Genomic DNA, 17,984 nt, shown 5'->3' on the forward strand with positions numbered 1-17,984 from the left:
ACCGTGATTTGCTAACGTCAGTTAGCTGTAAACAAATCAACTACTTTCTTGTGCGTATTTTATTCACAAAATACATAGAATAGTGTCCAATAACTTTTATCAGCTTACGATATTAAAAGCATAGAACTTAAGTTCTCCTTGAAATATTTATTCTCCCCTGTGAGACCCGTTGTTTCCCAATTGCTTTTGTAAAGCGATCTCTTGCACAAGAAGTAGCCAACCACAATGGCCTCTTAGGATTTTTGTGCATAATGTAATATCAGTGACCTTGATTCCCACAGAGCTCTCCAAGTCTCCCCCTGGAATGACATTGTTGGATTCCTTTCTTGTTAACCGCATTTCATCCTGCTTTATGTGTTGCTACTAATGAAAACCAGAATTCTTAGCCTTTTGCCGTTCCTGTAGAATCAAACCGTGTTGGCAGTTTTTCTTCTCAGCTAAATATTTTGCTCGCTCTTGGTTCGAGCCGAGTTCACGGAACCGAGGATGGGGGCAGTCCTGTCGTCTTCTAGAATAAGTCAGAATGCTGACAGCTTTGTTGTGGCCACTGGCCTCTTCAGGAGAATAATCCTGGAAATGTCTAAGAGGTGCACTGCTGTCCTATAGGACTTGTCTGAAGTTACGAATTTATTAGGCAAAGAGAGCACTTAGGAAAGAGGCAGGATGGCCCCTTACGACGGCCACGCCGTGCCTCTGTGACTGGATTTGCAGTGTCAGCAACACCCAGTGTTTGTGTCAAACTTAAAATGCCAACATCCCTGAGATATCCGTGGTCAAACGCCTACCTGTGCTCTGCACTTCTTACAACTTCAGGAGATGTAAAATAAAGCCCACAAAAAAAAGTATTACAAAATAAAAAGGAGGCATCTGGGTGGCTCAGTTGGTTGAGCGTTCGACTTCGGCTCAGGTCATGATCTCGCGGCTTGTGAGTTTGAGCCCCGCGTCGGGCTCTGTGCTGACAGCTCGGAGCCTGGAGCCTGCTTCGGATTCTGTCTCCCTCTCTCTCTACCCCTCCCCCACTTGCGTTCTGTCTCTCTCTCCCTCTCTGTCTCTCAAAAATAAATAAACATTAAAAACATATTTTAATTATAAAATAAAATAAAGCCCCCAAAGTCACCGCAGCCTGAATGCCCTTGGCCTGGTCGCCAGTGACCTGAGGAGCAGGTCCCAGGGCTCCATCTTGCTCATGGGCACAGGATGCAGATATCAGGCTTTCTTCCTGGGCTGGCCCTCTGTGCCCCCCCTCTCCCCGCTATCTCACTGGCTGTTCTCTTCAAGGCGCCTTTGCTGGCCCCTCCTTCTCCCGCCTACACAGTCTGGGAGGTGACAGGGTTCCTTGAAGTTTGGTCTTGGGCCCTTGTCTTGTACCCCCACCCACTGGACCCCCCAGTTAAGGTGACCTTAAGCTCAGGCCGTTTGCCCGCACTCCCTGTGTCCCCGATCCAGTTCTGTATTGAGCCCCCGACTCTCACAAACTGTCACCGTCACGTGGCCGCCTGGCTTGTCTCGCAGACATCTCGAACTTTGTGTGTCCACACTGAACTCTGGGTCTCCTGCCGCCCGGCTCCCCGACCCGACACGCCCCGTGCTGGGCCTCGTCCCTGCCCCGACACACACACACAGACCCGGAGCTTGGGCCACAGCCTCGCTCGCCCACACACTGCACCCATCGCCAGGTCCCACGGACTCTGCCTCTGCAGTCTGTCCACCACTTTTCCCCCACGCCCCCTGTGCTACTCGAATACACACCGCGCGTGTCTGCTATAGTCAGCCTGCTCATCACCAGCCTCCACTCAACTGTCTGCAGGGGTAGCGTGTAGATTTTTAACCCGTAAACTTGTGTGACGTCCCCCCCTCAGAACTCCTTAATGGCTCCTTATTGCCCTTGGAGAAAACCCCAGCCCCTGGCGTTCCCCTCCAGTTCCTGGCTTTCCTCCCACCTCAGGGGCTCTCGGGTGCGCTGTTCTCTCCAGATCCCCGGTGCCCACGCTCGGCCAGCTCCCTCTTGTTCCTTGGGTCCTGGGCCAGCGCCTAGACCGGGCTTTCCTGACCCCCCCATTCTGAACGGGCTTTCTCTACTGCTCTCCCTGACAGCTCCCTGTTTACGTGGCACCGGCCCTCATTTGAACTTCCGTGTGGGTTTGTTCACTAATGTGTGTCTGCTGTGTGTCCACGCGTAAACCGTAGGCACCGTGAGGGTCTGCGGTTTTCTCTCCAGCTGCAGACACGGCGCCTGGCTCACGCAGGTGCCGGATGGGACAGATGTTGGACGCCCGAGAGCGAAGGAGAGTGATCATCTTGAATGCGTAGGGAGAGCGAGCCACACGGGACAGTAGTCGTCGCCACCCTTCCATAAATATCTATCCCTACTTGGGAGGCTGCTGGCATTGAAATCCTGGTGTCCCTCTGCCAAGCAGTTAGCAAACGTTAGCACGGGTGTTTCCTCTCCTTCCGGTCTCCCTAGTGGCCTGTTTCCCTCTCCCTCCCGGCGGAATGGCAGCATCTGTCCCAGTGTGTGTGGGGGGGGGGTCTGGATCTGGGGCTGCGAGCCCCACAGGGTTTGGCCCTGAGGACAGACGGGGTGGGGGACCCTCCTGTCCTTCCGGGCCCTGCTGGTGTCTAGGAGTGCGCGGCTCGTTCCCACCACAAGGTGGCGCTGCCGTCCAGTAGACGCGGCCAGAAAGTGGGTGGTTCTAATCCCTCCACATATCCCTGCTCGGAATTAGCGGAATTAGCGGAATTAGCGGAGCTTCGGAGGGGCCCTGAGCCTAGTTACTGGAGGTGAGGGTCGGGAAAGGGGAGGTGAGGTTGCCGGAGCCAGATGGTCCCCTGTTCTCTGCATTAACTACACAAACCCGGCTGTGCACCTGCTCCAAGGGGATCGTTAGGGAACCAAGGTAGTTTTAATATCTTATTCTGTTTTCTGTCTTTTAGGGACACCAAACTTGTGTTGGTTTTGGATTACAAGCCTTTAGCACGTAAATAGATATGTGGTCGATTACACAGAAATATTGTAAAGATACCAATTGTCCCCACGATGTATAAATGCCCATAGAATTTTTTTTACATGTAAATTGCTTTTTTTTTAATTATTATAAAAGAATGTGTTTACTATTCAGAGTTTGAAACTATATAGAAGACTAAAAAGAAGAAAATACAATTAGTAAAAATAAAATCTTAAGAAACTAAAAAATAAATCACTTTTTTTGAAAAACAATAAACTAAGGGCGCCTGGGTAGCTCAGTCAGTTAAGCCTCTGACTCTTGATTTCGGCTCCAGTCATGATCTCGCAGTTTGTGGGTTCGAGCCCCACATCGGGCTCTGTGCTGACAGCACGGAGCCTCCTTAGGATTCTCTCTCTCTCTCTCTCTCTCTCTCTGCCCCTCCCCTGCTCAATAAATAAATTTTTTTAGTGGAATAAAATACATGGTAGAAAGTGAAAGCCTTTCCTTGGACTCAACATTTCCCAAAAGCAAAGGTTTTTATCTCTAGACTTCAATAGAAAAGCTGAACACCTAGCCCCGCTCATTTCCTTGCATCCCTGGGAGCTGTGGCCACAGAATGGCCCAGAGGGTGTCCTGGGATGGAGTCACACCCTGTTGGGGGACCTCGCGGTAACCCTTCCAGCACTGGGTCCGGGGAGACGTGGGGTCTCCACACCGTGCTCACGGGCCGCCCTTGGATCTTCTCCTTAGGTTTCCTTTTCGGCCTTAAAGGAGCGGAAGGAAATGTGGGCTACCCTGGCCCTTCTGGTTTCCCTGGGGCTCGCGGACAGAAAGGCTGGAAAGGTAAGGAATGTCGAGAGCACCGGAGGAAGGGCGGGAGGCCATGACCCCTCTCACTGGCTCTGACGTGAGACAACCCTCCACGTCCCCCTGCGCCTCCTTTCTCCCACGGTGTTACCGGAGCCGGAGCCGAGGTGCGTGGCACCCACCACCCGGCCCTCTGTCTGTGCTCCCTCCTCCCATCTGTGTCTCCGCCTACACCACTGAACCTTCTGGGAGTGCGGAGCCCACTACGGAGCCAATGAATCCATGATTCCTCTAAGGGCTCAGCGCCAAGGCCGCGTAATGAGCGCCTGTGCAAGCTTGTCCGCTATGGAGTTCCCTTAGACTAAGCCTGGCTGCCCATCTCCCCAAGTTAGGGACTAGTCATCGCAGGGCAGGCGCCCTGGGCTCACCCCCGCTGCTGGTGGAGGTGTGGTCGACCGAGCAGAACAAAGGGGTTTCTGTGTACGAAATATGCCGTGCCCGGGGGACGCTCTGTCTCTGGGAGGCGGCCGCCTAGGGGCCCCAAGCAGCACACCCCAACCTTTGTGGCTCACACGGGACGTGAGGGTGTGTTGGCGACCGGGGGAGGGGAGGTGGTGACTGCAAAATCACTCACCATGGAGGGCTGCAGAGGACTCCTCCCGTGAGCCCCCGCCTGCCACCTGTGCCCTGGGAAGCACCCACCACCAACAGTGGGTTCCCCGGGCCCGGCCTCAGGCACACAAAGAAGGGAGGTCACAGATATTTTCCCTCCCACCCAGGATCCTGGCTCTGAACCCACCGCTCCAGCCAGGCACACCCCCCCACCCATGGCCCCCCTTTGTCCCAGACCCTGGAGCCTTGTCTGCCCCCCGTCCCTGACCTGGGAGGCCCGTGGTGGCCTCCGGAGCCCCTGTTCCTCAGCTCCACACACAGCTCTGTAAACGGCCTGTTGGGTAACATGTTGGGTAAACGTGGCAGGGTTCTGCGTCCCGGGGAGTAACTCACATTCCTCATCCAGGAAACGGGGGTAATGGGTAACAGTCCCCCGAGCACGGGAGGTCCCTGAGTGCCCCCTCCTCGGTCCAGCCCCCACCGCCCTGGACTTCTGCCCCCGGCAAAGCACGTGCTTCACGAGCATATAGTGAGCCTTCCCGCCTCCCTCGTGTTGCAGGTGACGCTGGGGACTGTAAGTGCGCAGAAGGCGACCAGTTCATCGGGGGCCTCCCGGGGCCACCAGGACCCAAGGGCCTTCCAGGCATCAACGGGGAGCCTGGGAAGAAAGGGAGCCAGGGAGACCCCGGCCAGCATGGCATCCCTGGGTTCCCAGGGTTCAAGGTGAGACACCAGTCCCATCAGAGCTGATAGGATGTCCTTGACGGCTTTTGTCTATTAAATGAACGCAGATTTATACCAGCAACGCTCACCCCCCTCCCAGTGCTCCATCCAAAAAGGCCATGTGCTCCGGGAGGAACCTCAAAATGTTCACTGGTGAGAATGTGAACGGCGTGGCCAGTGTGGAAGTGTCTAGGACAGGCAAATCTAGAGACAGGAAGCGGACAGCAGTCACCGGGGGCTGGGGGAAGGGGAGGGGCAGTGAGTGTTTCATGGCTCTGGGGTTTTCTGGGGGAGGTGATGAAATTATATAATAGTGACGGTTGCACAGTCTCGCAATTATTGCAGTTGTTTTCATTGCACTAAAAAAACCCCGAATTGCGTGCTTCAAAATGGTAAATTTTATGGTGTATAAATTACATCTCAAAAAAATTTTAAAAACCTAGCATTTTGGATGTAAAGCATCTTACTTACAGAACATTCAGATTTAGTACAGAACTGATTAAGCATTTTATGAAGTCTCTGTGAACCAGATTAAAAAGTGAGGCCCCCCCCAAGTAAATCATGAATTTACACGAGTGTGTGAACTTACCTGCCCATGGATTCCTTGTGTGTATCACACCTTTATTTTAGATCACGCCTAGGATTTTAGTTCACACCGATGAAAAGAACATCTGTAGATCTTTCCTGGGCAAGAGGTTTTAACCAGTGACTTCAAAGCCAGTATCAGCTAAAGCCAAAGAAGTTATACAGCATTTATTTTACATAAGAGACAATCGCAATAGATTTATAGTGTGGAAAGTCTATCATTTTACTTATTCAGCCAATAGGGGAAAAGTTGCTCAGGACACTTGACCGAGGACAGAAATGACCTGGCTGTGTGACCTGGTGCCGGGGAAAGGCAGCCACACGCAGCTGCTGATACAGAAGGTTCCGACTTATAATCGCTTTGTGACACAGGAGCTTTGAGGGCGAAAGGAGTTCCAGAGCACCTGTTCTCTGCTTCACACCTTGAGATTCCTCAGGATAACACAGTACTGTCCAACTAGAACAGTAGGGGCTATGATACCGTCTCCAGGCAGCTGGGTGGCTCAGGCGATTAAGCGTCCAACTTCGACTCGGGTCGTGATCTTGCAGTTTGTGAGTTCGAGCCCCGTGTCGGGCTCTGTGCTGACGGCTCAGAGCCTGGAGCCTCGTTGGGATTCTGTCTCCTCCTCTCTCTGCCCCTCCCCTGCTCATGCTCTGTCTCTCTCTGTCTCTCAGTAATAAATATACGTTAAAAAAATTTTTTTAAATGATACCGTCTCCCAGTCAGGGAGGTCTCAGCACGTAAATGCATATGCGGTGAGAGTTCCACAATTACTATTGGCCAAACTAGTAGGATCTTCGGTTGTTTATAAAATGATCGAGTATCTCCTAGAAGCCAAAAGGATCCCATTTTGTGCACCGGGGGTGTCTGACATCTTCCAAGGGTACACGCTTCCCCCAGCTGTGTGACACACACACCCACGGCATTTTTGTTCAGAGACCTCGGGTATCGTGTTTGTTGTCCTGCATTTAATTATATGTTTATGTGTCTGGCAAGCCTGCTACAGGAGAAATGCCAGGGATGGTTTCTGGTTTTTTACTGCCTGTGCTGCTAGAGTGTGGGAGAGTGAAGCATGGGAGTCAGTCAGTAAGTGAGTTCATCCGTCCACCTGTTTGCCCAGCACCTACAGACTGAGCGCTGTCTGTGTGCCACATGCCCTCCCGGACTCGGAAAGAATGTTGCCCTTTTCCGCAAAGAACTAAATCAATAAATCAAGTATCTGTGGAATTTTTCAGAACAGTCCATTTCATTAGACCAACACTGCAAGTTCTCATATTCTTGCAAATAACAACAGGCAAGATTTTCCAGAAACTAGCACATCACACATATTAACATCCTGGCCTGTGAACCTGCTCCTTTCTCCCCACTGAAAGACCTAGACTGGATTTTGTGACATAAAATGTGATGTCCCTGCGATAAGCTTGTCTCTAAAGTATGATTTTTTTCCCAACCTTAATTTCAGTCTGGAAGACGAGCCGTCCACAAAGCTCTCTTTGTCGTTCTCAGTATTGAATGAGCACAAACTTGACTCCTTTGTACGTGAAGGCTTGGATTCTAACTAATGTGGTGAAGATTTAGCAGCCTTGGGTTTGTCTTAGGTCACCGCTTCTCAAGAGTTCACGAGCATGTGAATCCCTGGGAGTTTGTTAAAACACACATTCCTGTTCTGTACCCCAGGGTGGGGCCCAAGGTTGTGCCTTTTTTTTAAGTTTATTTATTTATCAGAGAGAGAGAGAGAGAGAACAAGTAGGGGGGCAGAGGGAGAGGGAGAGGGAGAGAGAGAATCCCAAGCGGGCTCCATGCTGTCAGCGCAGAGCCCAATGCGGGGCCCAAACTCATAAACCATGAGATCATGACCTGAGCCGAGATCAAGAGTCAGACCCGTAACCAAGTGACCCGCCAGGTGCCCCAAGGTTCTGCATTTCTAATGAGCTCCCAGGAGAGACCGATGCTGCTTGTCCGCGGACCACACTTTGAGTAGCGAGATTCTGGTTTTCACTCTCCAGCCACGTATGGCTCCTTCTGTTAAGTTTTCATTATTTGAACTTTAATTCGGGCGCTCGGTGGCCATTTGTGGCTGGTGGCTCCCGCACTGGACCACCAGGTGCAGAGCATCTCACGCAGGGCAGAAGATCCTCGGGGGCAGCGCCAGGCATGACATTGGAGAGGTTCCTGAGCTGTGTGAGCCGAAACTTGTCATCTTCCCTGGCGTCCTTAACAGTGTGAAGGAGGCAGAAACTGTGTGTTTGCTCCCACAGGGCGCCCCTGGCAACGTTGGGCCTCCAGGGCCCAAAGGGGTGAAGGGCGATTCTCGGGCAATCACCACCAAAGGTCAGTCTTCGGGGTCTGGCAGTTCCGGGACCCGCGGTCCTTCCGTGGCAGCACCTGGGTGAGTACAGTCACACCTCAAATCCCTTCCCAGGTGAGAGGGGACAGCCAGGTGTCCCAGGCGTGCCTGGTCTGAAAGGTGATGACGGTGTCCCAGGGCGCGACGGGCTGGATGGATTCCCAGGCCTCCCAGGCCCCCCTGTGAGTATCTCGAGTGAGGGGCTGGGTCCACCCGGTGCAGCCCATGTGGTTTCATGAGCACAAATCCTGTCCGTTAGGAAGCGGGGAGTTAGGTCGGAAGCCACGCCCGGAGGGAACATTCTAGACCAGCCAGTTAACAGGTGTTTCTCCTGGTGGAGGACAGAATGGGAGCCTGGGGTGGCGGCCGCTTCCTCCCGAGGCAGAACCTCCTCCAGGCTGTCCCCCGGTGCTGGTGGCCGCGGCTGTCCCTTGTGTCTCCTGCCTGTGCCATCGCATCAGCTTCCCTCCGCGTATCTGTATCTGGCACTCCCGTCTGCAGGGCTCCGCCTCTCCTTACCCCGATCGCCCTCACAGACCCTCTGTCCAGAGCAGCCACGCTCTCAGGCAGAGGCATCAGGACTCCAGCGTCTGGCGGGGACACAGTTCACCCCGCGACATTTCCTTCTCAGCCTCACGCCGCGGTTCCCTGTAGCGGCTTGTCTGCCGCGTTCCAAAAGCCAGGCCTCCGCTGTGCCCAACGTGGGTCACTTCCAGTTGTGGCCCTCGCACGCTCCCGGTGCGCTTCTCATGGGCTCCCTGGAAACACCTGGATTATTCATAACCTAGTATTGCTTTTTTAGTTTCAACCCTGAAAACCATTTCCAAAAAGAATTTGCACGGCCCCGTTGCATTGGCACGCTGCCGCCCCCGAGTCGTGCCTGAGATGGGCGGGAAACAGCGAGGGGCCGTCACCTGTCAGTGCTGAGTGCGGGTCCAGCCTGGGGTCCTAGGATCCCAGCTGGGCAGGGAGCCTCGGGGCTTGGAGAGGTGGGGCTCTGCCCTGCACGGGCTGCCGCCTGCCGTGGGCGCATCCCGGCCTCATTCTCACTTGGACAGATGGGCTGGGATTCGCCAGCATGGCTTTGCACAGGCTCATCCAGATAGGCCCAGCATGAAGCCCACTGTGTTTGCCCCTGACCTGCTGACAGCCATCCTCTGACCCCCGTGCCCACAGTCCCCTTATCTCTCCATTGCCGCCTGCCTTCCACACCTGCTGGGTGGTTTCATCCACGGGGAGCACCCTGCGGGGTTGTTGTTGTTTTTTATGTTTATTTTTAAGAGAGAGAAAGATAGAGTGCAGGTGGGAGAGAGACAGAGAGAGGGGGAGACACAGAATCCGAAGCAGGCTCCAGGCTCTGAGCTGTCAGCACAGAGCCCGGCACGGGGCCCGAAACCACAAACCCTGAGATCATGACCTGAGCCGACATCGGACGCCTAACCGACTGAGCCCCCACAGCGCCCTGCACCCTGCCTTTTTGGTCCTGTCTCACCTCCTTATTTCCAGTGAACACACTGCTCCTTCTGGCCCAAACCAGACTCCTTTCTCCAACGACGTATCACCCCTATGGATAGTGGACACGTCACACCTGCCTCATCATGACAGTGAGAACAGTCTGTCCTACTCCTGTTGATGATCTGGGCTTGCACCTAATTCCCCCTCAGGATTCTTTCTTGTGAATGAAAGAATGAAGGTCCCAACTGAGGAGGGCGAGAGGCTTGGGAAGAGGAAAGCAAATACTCAGATTTGTGTGTCTCCCGTTGTGTCACTCGTGCACAAAACCTGCCTTCATCCCAAGCTCGGTTAGACTGTGACTGAGGCACCTGTGACTCTCCACCGTCCTTCGGCTCTGTGTCCCTCACACACAACTCAGGGGAATGGGAAGGAGAACCGGGATATGGCCGTTGAGGTTCCCACGTATTTTAAGAGATAAACTGAATTTTCACGCAGGGTGACGGCATCACAGGCCCCCCAGGGGACACCGGTTACCCAGGAACACCGGGCACGAAGGGCGCTCCAGGAGAGAGGGGTCCCCCGGGATTGGGCCTGCCCGGCCCCAAAGGCGAGCGCGGTTTCCCCGGAGATGTAGGATCACCTGGACCGCCAGGCTTTCCCGGGCCCGCTGGTCCCCCGGGTGCTCCCGGACAGATAGGTACGGAGGAGTCCTCTCTGTATCTTTCAGTCGTGGGACCTTCCCCTTCTTCAGCAAATGTATAAATTCCCCTGGCGTCACGGGACAATCCATGTTGCACCATCAGTCATGGGCACAGACAAACCAATGTGGGGTTTTCCTGGCCGACCACAGTCAGGTCACCCTCGGGTGGGCCTGTCCCTCCGGTGCCCTGGTCACGGGGGCTCCACACACCGTTCAGGCGTGCGCTTCTGGATTCCCTGCCATCCCAGCCACCCCCCCCCGGCCCCCCGGCACACGCCCTTGGATAGGTTGGCAACTCTCGGTTGCTTCAGAATCGCCTCACCCCTGCATTGTGTCTTGCTCCCAGACTGCGATACAGGTGTGAAAAGGCCCATCGGAGATGACGGACAGAAGACCGTGCGGCCAGGTACCGTGATAGAGACCAGGAGGCTCTAGGACACTTGAAAGCCTTGGGTTTGTAAGATGGGCCACTAACGAGTGAGTGGCTGCCGTGAGCTCCCGCAGGTCGGCACCCCTCCGTCAGCTTGTCATCCGGGGGAGGGGACGCACGGTGAAACACGGACCTGCCAGGCTTCCCACCAGTGCAGAGCCCCAGGCTACGGTGCTGATAAAATACCGTCACACTTAGAGTGTATGCATACATTCGTGTGTGTGTGTGAGCTGTATTCGCTGGCTGTGTGTGGTGAAAACTGCTCCAGATGTCTGTCAGAAGAGAGTGTGGTCTAGCGATGAATGAGTGCTAGAAAGCACAGGGGCTGCCCGATAACAAAGGGATGTGCAGGGACCCTGTGCCGAGGCCTAGTGGTGGCAAAACAGAGGGGAGAGATGCCATCGGAGGCGGGCCCAGCCGGCACAGAGGGCCAGAGTCTCCAGGGCGTGTCAGGAACTGCAGTGGGAAGCCAGGAGGTGTCCAGAGTACGAAGGGCGTGCCAGCCTCGGGAGGGTTTTGAAGAGACCGGCAAAGAGGTTGGTGCAGAGTTCAGGATGCTCGTAGAACATGTGGCAGTAGTAGGTCCCAAGCGGCCAACCAAAGTTTGGGTGTGAGCCTTGGGATCGAGGTCAGGGTCGGAGACGTAGCATCAGGACATGTGGGTCTCCTGCGTGAGGTGGGGTCGACGTGCGGGGACAGACCAGGCACGTGCGTGCAGAGCAGGAACGTCACCTGCAGGCCTTCGGAGAGCTGGTGGGAGCGTCCCTGGGCATGAGGGTCTGGGGGGGAGGCCGTGCCCTCGGGACATCCTGTCCCTCTATTCTGATGAGCTGGGCTGGCCAGCATGCGCCTCGGGGACCCCTAGTGCGTCAGAGGAGGCCAGGGCCCGGGCAGACAGACAAAGCACGTCTTGGAGAGCTGCTGTGTCTGTGAGGGGCTCTCTCAGACGAAGGCCACAGTACCACCACGTGATGCCCCCACCCTCGTCCACACCGCCCGAAAGTGGCTGCAGCCCGGGTTTCATTTCTCAAAGCAGCTAACGCACGCGGCCAATTCTGAAACTATTCAAAGTCACAAAGCAGAAGTCAAAGAATTCCTTTCAAAATTGCAAGCTGTCGCCATCCACTGGTGACCGTTCCCAGACACAAGAAAGGCAGTCACACTGACAGACTAGGATGGACCCAGACTAGCTCAGTTGTGCCCAGGTGTCACCCTAAACGTGGGGATGTAGCATCGCCAGCCCCGTGCTGGCTTTATTGGACTGGGTCGACTTCGTTGGCCTTAGTACTGATATTCCGATTCATTGCACGGTGAAACTAAACCTTCCTTTACGTTAGAATCAAGATTCATTAAATCGTTAAGTTACTCTGATCACAGAGTGGTAGCCGGTTTTCAGGGCTGGTGCTTCTGACCTTGGCAGGGCCCACAGCCGTGAGAGTCAGTGTGAATGATCGCGCCCCAGCTTGTCTGTCTTTCTTCCTGTCTCTTCCCAGATTGCGTCGGAGGACCCAAGGGAGCGCCAGGCCTACGGGGACCCCCAGGCCCCACAGGTAAACGGGGTGTCTTCCAGCCTCCCCTTGTGTCCTCCTCATCCTTCTGGCCCCTTTGCTCATCCCCCTGCTGCCCCTGCACCCCTCCCCGCCTCTGGACGTTGCCGCGTTCCGCAACCTTGGCACATGACCGCAGACCTCGGTCACCTGGGTAGGGAGGCGGCCTTTTCCTCCTCACCGTGGAAAATGCATGTGGCGACTGACGCCTAGTTGAGCCCCAGGCTAGAGGAGTGATTCTTACTGCACAGAACCCAGCCCGCACCATGGCACCAGCCTCAGTGGGCACCAAAGAGTGGCAGAGACTGGCCCACCGCTTCCGGACTGGAGGAAGCTCGCTTCTGTGCCACTTCTCCCCTTTGGTGTCCCAGCCTTTGTGGCACGAGCCTCTGGGGGGGGATTGTTTGTTCTGGGTTTTGACGGAGGGGAACAGAAGTTCACAAGGCCAGCGGTGCATCTCGGCAGCCCCGTGTGGCTACTGGCACAGACCCATCACCCAACCAAGCACCCGCGTGACTGGAGCAAGGCTCTCAGTGGCAGAGCCCAGTGTGGGAAGCCGTCCACGCCCACCTGCAGCGTGTGTGGCTTTTCAAAAAAGATAGCGGGCGGGGGCAGGGCAGCCCCACCACTGGGTGACGCCCAGATGTCTGTGTCCGTCAGCCCAGGACAGAGCAGTTCAGGTCAGGGCCCCGGGCAGGTCCTCCTCCGGGCAAGGGCGAGAGCCTCGATCACTCAACAACTCGCTCGGTGCTGAGAGCGTGGGGCGCATGGCCAGAGCCCTGCTGTGGGGTCTGGCTCTCACGCTAACTGGCAGCGGGGCCTTGGGCATCTCTCTCCTCCCTTGTGGAACTTTGTCCTCTTAGCTGTACCAGAGGACTAATACAGGCGTTCTAGACTCCTCCCACTTTGCAAACGATGCGCTGGGGGTGAGGTCCAGTGTCAACTGTGAAGTGCGGTGCTGAGCCAGTGCGAGACAACAGTCAGAACTGGAAAGTATGTTGCCTCACGGTGTGCGTCCCCAGATCCTAAGGGCATCTCCGGGACTCACGGTGATGCGGGATCCGGGGACAACAGGACGAAATGCAGAAGTGTCATATGCACGGAAAGCAGTGTTAGATGTCCCTGTGTTGTCCTCTGAGGACCCAGCGTGTGTCTTCCTCACTCCGTTATCTGCATTATCCTCCCTGCTCTAGCTCCGGACATCTGTCCATCCGCAGGCTTTCACACGGCCACTAACACCGGGGCCCTGGGGTCAGCAGCCTGCAGAGGGACCGTTTTCGGCAGAAACTGGGTGGAAGCAGGGCCCAAAATACACAGGAATTGAGTCTGAGGGGAGGATTTTGATTGCATTTTAAGGACATGAAGCTGTAAGGAGCTCGTAGAGTCCACGTGTCTGGTGCAGACTAACCCTCGGTCCGGAAGGTGATCGTGAACTTGCACAAAAGGGTCTGTGGTGCTTCCTGCTCGTGGAAGGGACGTGCCTGTGACCCCGTAGCAGCAGGACAGCCCAGAGGCCGCGTGCTGGGTTGTGTGTCCTGTTGGGGCTCGGCTGCGCCCGCCCTCAGGCCCCATGGTGGTTTCCTTTCAGAAACGGACTCACCTCAATCGCTTCTCGGCCTTTTGGCTAAGATCAAGTGCAGAAACGGACTCACCTCACGCACCTTCACTTCAGACAACCTGAAAGTGTGTCTTTTGCTTTGTTTTATCCTGTCTTGTCTGTTGAACTTGGTGCTCGCGTGGGACGTCCTCTGTGCACAGCACTGTCATCCCGTTCCTCACTCACTCGTGTCACAGACTCCCAGGCATATCGGAGTTCTGAACGAGCACGTTGCTGTGTCTCTGGGTCTGAGCCCACCCCGTTCGTCATAGAGCGGCAGGATTAGACCCGTGGAGTCATGTGTTAGCGAGGACGTCGTTAGACAGCGACTTCTGGTCCCCACTGAGCCTTCCCCGTCTCCACGGCCCAGCGTAGGGGTCTGTTTAAAGTCACTTAACTGTGCTGAGCAGCTGGTGATCTGAGGGAGACGTTTCATCAGTGGAATGAATCTGTGCATTTATTTGCAGTGAGTAGAGGTGAGCTTGTGTCCTCACCCCGTGTGACCTCCCGAGTCCAGCCTTGCCTCGACGGGAGTGTCAGGGAATGGGGCCCCAGAGGGGGCCTACGGGGTGCCACATGTGGCCCCCTGCTCCCCTGCCCCAAGGGAAGGGTGCCCACAATTCTCTCATGACATCTTTCTGTCCCCACATAGAAAAATATTGAGAATTCCAGGAGGCTGGCTTTGGCCCCGTCTACGTGATGGCAAAGCTCCAGCCCAGCCTCATACTTTCAAGGGCACCTCTAACGGGACGGCAGCTGGAGAAGCTAGAACCCCTAGTGAACCTACAGACCTCCCCGCCCATCCCCTCGCCGGCCCCTGCCCTGCACGCTGCCTCGCATCCGGCAGGGAGGAGACTGCTGCTCTCACTAGTGTTTGCAGGGAATCTCGGTGATTCCCGGTGCCCGGCCACCTGCACTAGGCAGGTGTACTGGCTGTGGTTTCCGAGAGCCTCTGATGGAAGGGAATCTCTGAGGCTTGGACCAGACAGACACAGAGATGCCCGGGGAAAAAATCCCTCAAGTTTGCTTCCCATGGGAAAGGATTCAGGTCAACAACGTCCGGTAGTAAAGAATTAGTTCATTTATTTGGTGTGAGGTTTCGTCTGGTTTTGAGTCTAACACATTCATTACAAGTAGTATAAGTCAACATCTCTCAAATCTGGATAAATTGGCTCTGGATGCAGCAAACTCGAGGGAAGACTTCAAGTGAATTCTGGTAGCGACTGACCAATACAGCTGCCGTGGTCTGTGGGATTTGCAGTGGGATGTGGCCAGAGGTCGGAAGTGCCCAGTGTTGAGGGGCGCCTGGGGGGGCTCAGGTGGTTAAGCATCCGACTCTCAATTTCAGCTCAGGTCGTTTTCTCACAGTTTGTGGGATCAAGCCCTGAGGCAGGCTCTGTGCGAACAGCAAGGAGCCTGCTTTGGATTCTCTCTCTCTCTCTCTCTCTCTCTCTCTCTCTCTCTGCCCCTCCTCTGCTTGCACTCTCACTCTCTCTTTCAAAATAAACTTAAGAAAAGTACATGGCATTTTACATTCACATTACCCGTCCTCATCATTTCCTAGACCATGCTAAGTCAGGTGCTAGACCTGACCGTCTTCCACGCATTTCCGGCTGGGGTTGCACATGGGGCTCTGACCTGTGTCCTGCTTTCTTCGGTTTGCTTAGGTGCCAAGGGCCTCCCAGGGATACCAGGACCCTCAGGAGCTGATGGAGTACCAGGGCTCAAGGGTCTCCCAGGAGACCCAGGTCGTGAAGGATTCCCAGGACCCCCAGGTAAGGCAGGGGCGGACCCCCACATGACCCTTAGGTTCGGGAAATGACTGTGTGTGGCGTGGGTGCCCCAGCTCTATTGTCTTTGGACACTTAGAAGCTTTCAACGTGTGCTCAATGACCACTTTGTTCTTGCGGTTGGGAAATTAAATTCTTGACGTTCCTATCACTAATGTCCTGCTGGAGTTTGCATGAGACCCCTGCAGCTCCCGGAGGAGAAAAGAGGTGGGTGTGCAAAGCAATGTCCTCTGGTTGGTGTGAAACATTCTGAGGGCAACACAACGCTCCCCTCTTCTGGGACTGTCAAAGGCATGGAGCCCTCAGTCGTCGATTCCAATCTGCTGATCACGCACCAGACACCACACAAAGGACACCTGTGTCCACTTTTCACGGCACTGCCTGCTCACTCTTCAGTGGGCGCTCGTCTGAGCAAATGGTTCCATCTACATTTGACACGGCAAAGAATTACAGAAACCGTGGGTGGCTAAGAGAGCATAAGACGGCAGGGAGTGAGCGTGTTGCCAGTAACTGATTGTGGGGAGACGTGTTGGCACTCCCACTGACATGGTCCCGTGTCCCCAAGCACCCGCCGACACGGTCCCATGTCCCCAAGCACCCCCTGGCACAGTCCCATGTCCCCAACCAAGCACCCCCGCCACAGTCCCGTGTCCCCAAGCACCCCCCGGCACGGTCCCGTGTGCCCAAGCACAGGTGCCCCGCGCAGTTGTGGCTCCAGCAGTGTGAGCGGACATGGATGTGTTACTTGGTGTGCAGAGGCACACAGTTTTAGAATCGTGTTTTTTTTTTAAAACATTTTTTTTAACGTTTATTTATTTTTGAGACAGAGAGAGATAGAGCATGAACGGGGGAGGGGCAAAGAGAGAGGGAGACACAGAATCGGAAACAGGCTCCAGGCTCTGAGCCATCAGCCCAGAGCCCGACACGGGGCTCGAACTCACGGACCGCGAGATCGTGACCTGAGCTGAAGTCGGACGCTTAACCGACTGAGCCACCCAGGCACCCCAAAAACATTTTTTTAATGTTTATTTATTTTTGACAGAGAGAGACAGAGCATGAGCAGGGGAGGGGCAGAGAGAGAGGCAGACACAGAATCCCAAGCAGGCTCCAGGCTCCGAGCCGTCAGCACAGAGCCGGATGCGGGGCTCAAACTCACAGACCGCAAGATCATGACCTGAGCCAAAGTCGGACACTCAACCGACTGAGCCACCCAGGCGCCCCTAGAATCGTGTTATTGAAACAGGGACTGTGGAAGTCGCTTTGGCCCAAGGCCAGATGTCCCCTGCAGGGTCCTGGTCAGGAGCCCCTCCAGCCTCTGCTGGAATCACTCATCGGGAGGAGTGAAATCTGCCTCCAGCAAGTTCACCCCCCACACAGCTGGAGACAGAGGCCACACGTCCCCTTACATACCACACGAACAGGGCAGAACTGCCCCCAGGAGTGCAGACCGTCTCTTTATAACGTGACCTCCAGCATTCGGATTCGTCTGCATTCCCTACAAACCAGTCTCGGGAAACTAAACAGAACAGTCCAGACGTCTGGACGATCGCACAGAGCCAGGCACCATGGTGTCCTGAGGTTTAGACCCTCAGCAGATATGTTCGGCAAAGACTGTCTGAATTTTGCCCCTTCCCTGTGTCACACTCTGGCAGTTGGTTTAACCCTAATTGGACCAGTCTGGGTCAGTCCTGGTACCTCTTCCCCCCCAGACTCACTGCTCCAGACATGGGACTGTGCCGGAGGGTGCTTGGGGACACGGGACTGCAGGGAACGTTCGCCCTGTTACCTTTCGCGACAAGTATCTCCGTGTCCTGCGACAAAAGGGGGCGTGCTCCCTGTGCAGCATGGGGCTGGTGAAAACCTGCACTGGAGACAAACACGGGAGAGTTTTCATGCCAGCACCAGAGGACCAGCCTGTTGCCCTGCTCTGAGGGCACCCAGACATTGAAGAATTAGGGCACGGTCACTTCGGTCCTGTCACACATACCAAAGCAAAGTGTGAATTTCTTGAGAGGACAGTAGTTTGTTAACACCTGCTTGCCCTGCGTGGGAAGGGGACCCGGTCACCAGCTGGGTGCCAGCCAGGCGGGCGTGAGATGTCCAGAGCACACTCCGGCGGTAGAGACTGAGCGGGATGTGCCCGTCACCAGCACACGCGGGGGGGCGGATGGTGTTGGTGGGAAGCCTATTCTGTACTGAAACGTGAGCCCGTAAGTGAACGGGGAGATCGGGGTAGAACGGAGGAAAGGGGTAAGTGAGGAACTGGCATACTCTGATTTTGCACACGTGTCACTCTTTATGACACGGGATGTGCCACGTGCAGAAGAAAACCAAATGCCCAACTTTGAAGGCTGCAGAACACAGAGTCTACTCCGGATGTCAGATCCACATACACACACGTGCCCACAATTTGAGCCCACGGTGCCCACGTACGGCTTTGAACGT

The 17,984-nt window shown here is 55.2% G+C and overlaps 1 protein-coding gene across 1 annotated transcript in view; it reads left to right on the forward strand.

Annotated features, from left to right (window-relative positions):
• Window positions 1–17,984, forward strand: part of COL4A2 (collagen type IV alpha 2 chain) — a 129,253-nt gene that overhangs the window by 82,604 nt on the left and 28,665 nt on the right. Inside the window, exons 19-26 of the mRNA XM_047075403.1 lie at window positions 3,696–3,788; window positions 4,924–5,087; window positions 7,932–8,004; window positions 8,096–8,202; window positions 9,971–10,172; window positions 10,522–10,581; window positions 12,099–12,155; window positions 15,417–15,524. Coding sequence (XP_046931359.1) covers window positions 3,696–3,788; window positions 4,924–5,087; window positions 7,932–8,004; window positions 8,096–8,202; window positions 9,971–10,172; window positions 10,522–10,581; window positions 12,099–12,155; window positions 15,417–15,524 — 864 coding nt within the window. The remainder of the gene's footprint in view (window positions 1–3,695; window positions 3,789–4,923; window positions 5,088–7,931; window positions 8,005–8,095; window positions 8,203–9,970; window positions 10,173–10,521; window positions 10,582–12,098; window positions 12,156–15,416; window positions 15,525–17,984) is intronic.

The sequence above is a fragment of the Lynx rufus genome, unplaced genomic scaffold (genome assembly GCF_022079265.1).
Source record: "Lynx rufus isolate CCGP_SWC_20201006 ecotype Redwood Valley unplaced genomic scaffold, mLynRuf1.p SCAF_1, whole genome shotgun sequence".
In the NCBI taxonomy this organism is placed as follows: Eukaryota; Metazoa; Chordata; class Mammalia; order Carnivora; family Felidae; genus Lynx; species Lynx rufus.